The sequence below is a fragment of the Glandiceps talaboti genome, chromosome 19, assembly GCF_964340395.1.
Source record: "Glandiceps talaboti chromosome 19, keGlaTala1.1, whole genome shotgun sequence".
Classification (NCBI taxonomy): Eukaryota; Metazoa; Hemichordata; class Enteropneusta; family Spengelidae; genus Glandiceps; species Glandiceps talaboti.
The window spans coordinates 1,276,675-1,287,615 of NC_135567.1; the positions used below are offsets into that span (position 1 = coordinate 1,276,675).

The window sequence follows — 10,941 nt, forward strand, 5'->3', positions numbered from 1 at the left end:
AGTCCTAATCAACTGAATAGGGTCTTCCCTATAGGACCCTAATCAACTGAATATTGTCTTCCGTATAGAGTCCTAATCAACTGAATATTGTCTTCCCTATAGGACCCTAATCAACTGAATATTGTCTTCCCTATAGGGCCCTAATCAACTGAATATTGTCTTCCCTATAGGACCCTAATCAACTGAATATTGTCTTCCCTATAGAGTCCTAATCAACTGAATATTGTCTTCCCTATAGGACCCTAATCAACTGAATATTGTCTTCCCTATAGAGCCCTAATCAACTGAATATTGTCTTCCCTATAGGGCCCTAATCAACTGAATATTGTCACCCCTATAGGGCCCTAATCAACTGAATATTGTCTTCCCTATAGGACCCTAATCAACTGAATATTGTCTTCCCTATAGAGTCCTAATCAACTGAATATTGTCTTCCCTATAGGACCCTAATCAACTGAATATTGTCTTCCCTATAGAGCCCTAATCAACTGAATATTGTCTTCCCTATAGGGCCCTAATCAACTGAATATTGTCACCCCTATAGGGCCCTAATCAACTGAATATTGTCTTCCCTATAGGACCCTAATCAACTGAATATTGTCTTCCCTATAGAGCCCTAATCAACTGAATATTGTTTTCCCTATAGGGCCCTAATCAACTGAATATTGTCTTCCCTATAGGACCCTAATCAACTGAATATTGTCTTCCCTATAGAGCCCTAATCAACTGAATATTGTTTTCCCTATAGGACCCTAATCAACTGAATATTGTCTTCCCTATAGGGCCCTAATCAACTGAATATTGTCTTCCCTATAGGACCCTAATCAACTGAATATTGTCTTCCCTATAGAGTCCTAATCAACTGAATATTGTCTTCCCTATAGGACCCTAATCAACTGAATATTGTCTTCCCTATAGAGCCCTAATCAACTGAATATTGTCTTCCCTATAGGGCCCTAATCAACTGAATATTGTCACCCCTATAGGGCCCTAATCAACTGAATATTGTCTTCCCTATAGGACCCTAATCAACTGAATATTGTCTTCCCTATAGAGCCCTAATCAACTGAATATTGTTTTCCCTATAGGGCCCTAATCAACTAAATATTGTCTTCCCTATAGAGTCCTAATCAACTGAATATTGTCTTCCCTATAGAGTCCTAATCAACTGAATATTGTCTTCCCTATAGGACCCTAATCAACTGAATATTGTCTTCCCTATAGAGCCCTAATCAACTGAATATTGTCTTCCCTATAAGGCCCTAATCAACTGAATATTGTCACCCCTATAGGGCCCTAATCAACTGAATATTGTCTTCCCTATAGGACCCTAATCAACTGAATATTGTCTTCCCTATAGAGCCCTAATCAACTGAATATTGTTTTCCCTATAGGGCCCTAATCAACTGAATATTGTCTTCCCTATAGAGTCCTAATCAACTGAATATTGTCTTCCCTATAGGACCCTACTCAACTGAATATTGTCTTCCCTATAGGACCCTAATCAACTGAATATTGTCTTCCCTATAGAGTCCTAATCAACTGAATATTGTCTTCCCTATAGGACCCTAATCAACTGAATATTGTCTTCCCTATAGGGCCCTAATCATCTGAATATTGTCACCCCTATAGGGCCCAGATGAATTAACAGAGTCTTTACTTAAATCACTGAATAAAACTGGAAAAGTCTACATGGTACCTGCATCATTGAAAAACAATTATGTGATCCGATTTACTGTGACATCCCGTTACACTACTGAAGAAAACATCCTACAAGATTGGAACTTGATTTGTGAAAAGGCAAAAGATGTGAGAGCACACTTTGAAGAAAGTGGAATCGGACAGCCTATGGACAATGGACTGGAAGACAACAAGGATGAGTCTCCTACTGGAGAAAACAGCCCAAAACAAACAACTTCCTTGTATAAAAGTATCAGTCTAACCAATGACCTCACTTTACATAATGGTGACCCCACTTTATGTAATGGTGATGTCCCAAAGCCTAAAGTTGTACAACATGAACACGATGAAAATTGTGTTAATGGGGAGTTTTACACAAAAGGTGCATATTTTATTGGTAATGAGAGTAAGAGTGGTAGTTTACCAAAAGATGATTTTTGTAGTAACATGAAATATCAGAAATCTAGTCGTTGTAACAAAATGATACATTCCAAGTCTCTGGATACTGATGACACAAGGAGTATTGTTGGGATAAGTGGGAAAGGAAGTGGGAATCCAGCTGTGTTGAAATTATGTCAACATGTGAATATTATGGAGAATGATAAAAGTGTTTATATTCGGGCTAACTGCACTGAATGTGACAAATCCGTCCATTGTAAAAATGAAAACAAGTCAGCTGCAGGTGATAACGGCATCATTGGAAAATATTAAGTCAAGCAGAATTGTAAAACATACTTAAGATTCTCCTTAAAAGTAGAGTTAGTTCTATTTTAGTTTCAACTACAGAATATAGTATAGTAATGAAAAAAATGAGATAATTTGCAGACTCCTTTTAGAGAAATTGATAACACCTAACCTAGATATTTCCCTTAGTGTTCAAATATATTTAATTCAATATCATTTTTACAAAAAAGGCAAAAACAGGTGTTCAGTAGGAATAAGATGTATAAAAATGCAATCTAATATTATTGGCTGATTGCAGTTGATCTGTAAAGTCCAATGTTATTGGCTGATTACAGTGTGTCTGTACAGTCAAATATCATTGGCTGATTGCAGTGTATCTGTAAAGTAAAGCCCAATGTAATTGGCTGATTGCAGTGTATCTGTAAAGTCAAATATCATTGGCTGATTGCAGTGTATCTGTAAAGTAAAGCCCAATGTAATTGGCTGATTGCAGTGTATCTGTAAAGTCCAATGTAATTGGCTGATTGCAGTGTATCTGTAAAGTCCAATGTAATTGGTTGATTGCAGTGTATCTGTAAAGTCCAATGTAGTTGGCTGATTGCAGTTCACCTGTAAAGTCTAATTTCATTGGCTGATTGCCATTCAGATATTACTATTCTGCCTGACACTTTGTTTTTGTTCTTGTTTTTAAACCGTGTCTTTTTGTGATATCTTTATTATCTGTTTAACTACCTTACTGTGGTTTCAATCCAAGCTATTGTTATCAATTTTACTGGTTTCAATCCAAGCTATTGTTATTATCAGATTTACTGGTTTCAATCCAAGCTATTGTTATCAGTTTTACTGGTTTCAATCCAAGCTATTGTTATTATCAGTTTTACTGGTTTCAATCCAAGCTATTGTTATTATCAGTTTTACTGGTTTCAATCCAAGCTATTGTTATCAGTTTTACTGGTTTCAATCCAAGCTATTGTTATTATCAGTTTTACTGGTTTCAATCCAAGCTATTGTTATTATCAGTTTTACTGGTTTCAATCCAAGCTATTGTTATCAGTTTTACTGCCTTATTATGGTTTCAATCCAAGCTATTGTTATCAGTTTTACTGGTTTCAATCCAAGCTATTGTTATCAGTTTTACTGGTTTCAATCCAAGCTATTGTTATTATCAGTTTTGCTGGTTTCAATCCAAGCTATTGTTATTATCAGTTTTACTGGTTTCAATCCAAGCTATTGTTATTATCAGTTTTACTGGTTTCAATCCAAGCTATTGTTATCAATTTTACTGCCTTATTATGGTTTCAATACAAGCTATTGTTATCAGTTTTACTGGTTTCAATCCAAGCTATTGTTATCAGTTTTACTGCCTTATTATGGTTTCAATCCAAGCTATTGTTATCAGTTTTACTGCCTTATTATGGTTTCAATACAAGCTATTGTTGTGGAATGGTTACAATCCAACACAAGTACATTTATATAAGATTCTATATATATAAATCTATATTTATCAGGTGATTAGTACCTATACATATCTGAAATATACATACTCCTCTTCCCTTAATAGTGTCTACAAGTGCCCCACTTTTGGCAAAAATGGAGGGATAATATTTGGTCATAGTTCCTGATATGATTATAGCAATTAATACTGAAAGCTGTGAAGAAAATGTGTGTTAAAGTAGTGGTTAAATAATAAAATACTGCAGTTATGTCTGCTTAGCTGATGGCTCATACTTTAGCTGATGGCCCTTACTTTAGCTGATGGCCCTTACTTTAGCTGATGGCCCTTAATTTAGCTGATGGTCCATACTTTAGTAGATGGCCCTTACTTTAGCTGATGGCCCTTACTTTAGCTGATGGTCCATACTTTAGCTGATGGCCCATACTTTAGCTGATGGCCCTTACTTTAGCTGATGGCCCATACTTGAGCTGATGGCCCTTACTTTAGCTGATGGCCCTTACTTTAGCTGATGGTCCATACTTTAGCTGATGGCCCTTACTTTAGCTGATGGCCCATACTTTAGCTGATGGCTCATACTTCAGCTGATGGCCCTTACTTTAGCTGATGGCCCATACTTTAGCTGATGGCCCTTAATTTAGGTGATGGCCCTTACTTTAGCTGATGGCCCATACTTTAGCTGATGGCCCTTCCTTTAGCTGATAGTCCATACTTTAGCTGATGACCCATACTTTAGCTGATGGCCCATACTTTAGCTGATGGCCCATACTTTAGCTGATGGCCATTACCTTAGCTGATGGCCCATACTTTAGCTGATGGCCCATACTTTAGCTGATGGCCCATACTTTAGCTGATGGCCCATACTTGAGCTGATGGCCCATACTTGAGCTGATGGCCCATACTTTAGCTGATGGCCCTTACTTTAGCTGATGGCCCATACTTTAGCTGATGGCCCATACTTTAGCTGATGGCCCATACTTTAGCTGATGGCCCTTACTTTAGCTGATGGCCCATACTTTAGCTGATGGCCCATACTTTAGCTGATGGCCATTACCTTAGCTGATGGCCCATACTTTAGCTGATGGCCCATACTTTAGCTGATGGCCCATACTTTAGCTGATGGCCCATACTTGAGCTGATGGCCCATACTTGAGCTGATGGCCCATACTTTAGCTGATGGCCCTTACTTTAGCTGATGGCCCATACTTTAGCTGATGGCCCATACTTTAGCTGATGGCCCATACTTTAGCTGATGGCCCTTACTTTAGCTGATGGCCCTTACTTTAGCTGATGGCCCTTACTTTAGCTGATGGCCCATACTTTAGCTGATGGCCCTTACTTTAGCTGATGGCCCTTACTTTAGCTGATGGCCCTTATTTTAGCTGATGGTCCATACTTTAGCTGATGGCCCATACTTTAGCTGATGGTCCATACTTTAGCTGATGGTCCATACTTTAGCTGATGGCCCATACTTTAGCTGATGGTCCATACTTTAGCTGATGGTCCATACTTTAGCTGATGGCCTTAACTTTAGCTGATGGTCCATACTTTAGCTGATGGCCCATACTTTAGCTGATGGCCCATACTTTAGCTGATAGCCCATACTTTAGCTGATGGTCCATACTTTAGCTGATGGCCCTTACTTTAGCTGATGGCCCTTACCTTAGCTGATGGCCTTAACTTTAGCTGATGGTCCATACTTTAGCTGATGGCCCATACTTTAGCTGATGGCCCATACTTTAGCTGATGGTCCATACTTTAGCTGATGGCCCATACTTTAGCTGGTGGTCCATTCTTTAGCTGATGGCCCATACTTTAGCTGATGGCCCATACTTTAGCTGATGGCCCATACTTTAGCTGATGGTCCATACTTTAGCTGATGGCCCATAATTTAGCTGATGGTCCATACTTTAGCTGATGGCCTTTACTTTAGGTTCTAAAACAGTTTGTGAACAGCACTCCTAGTGGCCAAACAATGAAATTTTTTATCTGTCTAATAACTGGAATATGACATACTACTTAATCACATCTACTTAATGTATGCAAAGTAAACAACTGTAGCAGCTGGTGTTTTTGTTTATGACATACTAATTAATCACATCTACTTAATGTATGCAAAGTAAACAACTGTAGCAGCTGGTGTTTTTGTTTATGCTTGCCATGGTTATTATTTTGTCGGGGAAGGGGGGGGGGGTGTTCATTCCCCCAGTATATGCTGGCTTTAACCTTTTGGTAGATTTTACCTGTAGACTTACCACCCTTAACAAAAATACTGGTAGGGAACCCTGGTACAGTGACTGGAGATCTCAGGTAGATTTTACCTACTTACCACGTTTAACAAGAACACTGGTAGGGAACCCTGGTAAAATGACATAGGAACCTGGGTAGATTTTACCTACTTACCACCCTTAACAAAACATTGGTAGGGAACCCTGGTAAAGTGACATGGAACCTGGGTATATTTTACCTACTTACCACCCTTAACAAAAATACTGGTAGGGAACCCTGGTACAATGACATGGGAATCTGGGTAGATTTTACCTACTTAACACCCTTAACAAAAATACTGGTAGGAAACCCTGGTACAATGACATGGGAATCTAGGTAGATTTTACCTACTTACCACGTGCCCTTAACAAAAATACTGGTAGGAAACCCTGGTACAATGACATGGGAATCTGGGTAGATTTTACCTAGGTAAAATCTACCTAGATTCCCATGTCATTGTACCAGGGTTTCCTACCAGTATTTTTGTTAAGGGTGTTAAAGACTACCTAGGTTGGTGAATATAATTTTAATTTTGACATGCCTCTCTACTATAGTAGTAATGATAAATCTCACTTATAACAAATGAGATTGTGACCTTTGACCTTGTCATCTGGTTAACAATGAGGTGTTGAAGGTCATCACCCTACCTCTGTGAACTTGACAACAATAACTAATTTGTAGATTTCCATTTGTAAATAGTTGTTTCATATTGCATGGAGACATAGAAATGTAGTTTATGCAAATGTAGTTTATGTAAGTGTAGTTTATTTAACCTTAGTTTATGCAAATGTTGTTTATGTAAATGTAGTTTATTTAAATGTGGTTTATGCAAATGTAGTTTATTTAAATGCGGTTTATGCAAATGTAGTTTATGCAAATGTGGTTTACGTAAATGTCTATTGTGATTTTTACTCATAAATCAATACAGTTCCATTGTTAAGGAATAACTTTGCTGGAATTTGTTGCCAAGGCAACAGATTTGCTGTGATTGGTGATTTGGGTGGGTTATTTCAATATTAGAGCTTAGAAATGTATGGGATTAATATAATCACTATTGTTTTAGTAAGGTGAGAAAATATAGTCAGTTAACAAAATGCAAAGTTGGAACAATACACAGTTGATAAATAGACAGTTAATAAAATAGGCAGTCGATAAAATAGACGGTTGATAAAATAGACGGTTGGAACAATACACAATTGATAGATAGTTACCCATAGACTTCATATACCATAACTGCTATAGTCTACCTGTAGACTTCATATACCATAACTACTATAGTCTACCCATAGACTCCATATACCATAACTACTACAGTCTACCCATAGACTTCATATACCATAACTACTATAGTCTACCCATAGACTTCATATACCATAACTACTATAGTCTACCTGTAGACTTCATATACCATAACTACTATAGTCTACCCATAGACTTCATACACCATAACTACTATAGTCTACCCATAGACTCCATATACTATAACTACTATAGTCTACCCATAGACTCCATATACCATGACTACTATAGTCTACCTGTAGACCTCATATACCATAACTACTATAGTCTACCCATAGACTTCATATACCATAACTACTATAGTCTACCTGTAGACTTCATATACCATAACTACTATAGTCTACCCATAGACTTCATATGCCATAACTACTATAGTCTACCCATAGACTTCATATACCATAACTACTATAGTCTACCCATAGATTTCATACACCATAACTACTATAGTCTACCCATAGACTTCATACACCATAACTACTATAGTCTACCCATAGACTTCATATACCATAACTACTATAGTCTACCCATAGACTTCATATACCATAACTACTATAGTCTACCCATAGATTTCATATACCATAACTACTATAGTCTACCCATAGACTTCATATACCATAACTACTATAGTCTACCCATAGTCTTCATATGCTATAACTACTATAGTCTACCCATAGACTTCATATACCATAATTACTATTGTCTACCCATAGACTTCATATACCATAACTACTATAGTCTACCCATAGACTTCATATACCATAACTACTATAGTCTACCCATAGACTTCATATACCATAACTACTATAGTCTACCCATAGACTTCATATACCATAACTACTATAGTCTACCTGTAGACTTCATATACCATAACTACTATAGTCTACCCATAGACTTCATACACCATAACTACTATAGTCTACCCATAGCCTCCATATACCATAACTACTATAGTCTACCTGTAGACTTCATATACCATAACTACTATAGTCTACCCATAGACTTCATATACCATAACTACTATAGTCTACCCATATACTCCATATACCATAACTACTATAGTCTACCCATAGACTTCATATACCATAACTACTATAGTCTACCCATAGACTTCATATACCATAACTACTATAGTCTACCCGTAGACTTCATATACCATAACTACTATAGTCTACCCATAGACTTCATATACCATAACTTCTATAGTCTACCCATAGACTTCATGTACCAACCTGTAGTCTTAAGACATGGGTCAAGTTATGCTTTTTAGTGACCATAACTGACATTTTCAATGCCATCCCCAAGTCTACCCACAATGCACTGGCCACATGTGATTGGGATGAAATCCCTCAACAAAACCTGGTTGATCGAATAAACACATGCATTTAAATTGACTTGAGACAGAGCTGTGATTGGCCTTTGACTTGAGACAGAGCTGTGATTGGTCTAGTGACTTGAGACAGAGCTGTGATTGGTCTAGTGACTTGAGACAGAGCTGTGATTGGTCTAAACTGTGACTTGAGACAGAGCTGTGATTGGTCTAGTGACTTGAGACAGAGCTGTGATTGGTCTAAACTGTGACTTGAGACAGAGCTGTGATTGGTCTAGTGACTTGAGACAGAGCTGTGATTGGTCTAAACTGTGACTTGAGACAGAGCTGTGATTGGTCTAGTGACTTGAGACAGAGCTGTGATTGGTCTAAACAGTGACTTGAGGGTTAGACTTTGGGATGACGAAGGAAAATTCAATTACTGAATAAATTATATTAATTCAATATTAATTATATTGACACTCCTAATGTCAGCCATGGTCGAAGACAATGGGTAAATTACGTAATTATAGTATGCACTTGGTAAATTGTAACCCCCCGAGATATGAAATATTATGGGCTACCAAGTACCTCAATATATATATATATATGGTGAAGGGGTGACAATAGACAGAGCTTTACCTTGCAATGTACAAGACACATGTTGTCACTTTGCGTTACAAAATTGTGGATAACATTAAACTGCATATTGAATCTCATTTATGACATGCTATTTTTTTTCTGGTGACACCTTGCCTGTTTTCTGGCGACACACAAAGTTGAAAGTGAGGGCGCCCTCTAGCGGAAAACAATTGAGAATCATGTAGTTACTACTATATATAAAATCTTTTGACCCTGTACATTTTTGACACCAAAATTGATTTTGCCACGTGCTCGATTTACAGATTGTAGATTAATACCGTTTTCGGCCACCAGTTGTGTTACAGGTGTAATAACTAGATTTACCAGATTTAAACTGAATGCCTCCCGTACGGCAATCACTAATTATGCAAATAACTCATTAAACTAACAAAACCTGTAGTAACAGGGTTTTTTTTGGACAAGCGTGCTTTCTTAGGTTAATGTATGTGCCAAATTATACGGAATTTGAAGAGTGCATTATACTGCTTAATTACTGAATAACATTCATTATTCAGAATATTCATTAAAGGTAAAAGTTGCAGCACAGGGAGCTCAGGCTCAGTTAGTTTTGTTTACAAATACAAACAAACAAGTGAACAAACAAGTGAACAAACAAACAAACAAACAAACAGATAAACAAAAGCAAATAAACAAATAAATCACTCAGTGTCAGACACAAATAAGTCACTCAGTGTCAGACACAAATAAGTCACTCAGTGTCAGACACAAATAAGTCACTCAGTGTCAGACTCAAATAAGTCACTCAGTGTCAGACTCAAATAAGTCACCCAGTGTCGGACACAAATTAGTGACACATGCAAATCAGCCTACAATTCCCTAACAACTACAACTTACTACTACATATCAAAAAGGCAAACATGAACCAAAGGATGTACTTAGTCCATACATTTTTACACTGCGAAGATCTCTTTAAAAATCTTCTCAAAATTCCCTGAATTTAAGATGCATGTTGATATAGGCACTATACTGTCATTTTATTCCATAGGGCAATATTCCAACTGTCAAACACTTCTGTACCTTATCCAAATTTCGTTGACATTCTTGAAATATATATACCAAGATGCATCCCCATTAGGGAGTTTCAAGATTTCCCCTTTCATACCCCCCCCCCCCCACCTACAAAAGCTTGGGAAAAATTGATCCCCCCTGCAAGTTCTTGATTTTTTCCATGACCCTCACAGACTTACACAAACACACCATACACAATGTACATGCACGTATGTATGTATGTATGTATGTATGTATGTATGTGTGTGTGTGTGTGTGTGTGTGTGTGTGTCTGTCTGTCTGTCTGTCTGTCTGTCTGTCTGTCTGTCTGTCTGTCTGTCTGTCTGTCTGTCTGTCTGTCTGTCTGTCTGTCTGTCTGTAACCGATCTCTACTCCAAAAGTGTTGCAAAAAGCTGTGAAACTTTAACAAATTTTGATGTAGTCATGACGTATGTATTCGACGATCGGATTGTTGTGTTATTGTCGACCAGCACCATTATGAAACCCACTATACATCCTATAACTGGCTATCAAGGTATCAATAATCATAACGTATTCAACATGATCACAATATTCCGAGTCCACCCCTGTCACAAATTCT

The 10,941-nt window shown here is 37.5% G+C and overlaps 1 protein-coding gene across 1 annotated transcript in view; it reads left to right on the forward strand.

Moving 5' to 3' along the window:
• Positions 1–2,391, forward strand: part of LOC144450355 (aromatic-L-amino-acid decarboxylase-like) — a 50,210-nt gene extending 47,819 nt beyond the window's left edge. Inside the window, exon 13 of the mRNA XM_078140957.1 lies at positions 1,633–2,391. Coding sequence (XP_077997083.1) covers positions 1,633–2,391 — 759 coding nt within the window. The remainder of the gene's footprint in view (positions 1–1,632) is intronic.
• The last annotated feature ends 8,550 nt before the right edge of the window (positions 2,392–10,941 follow it).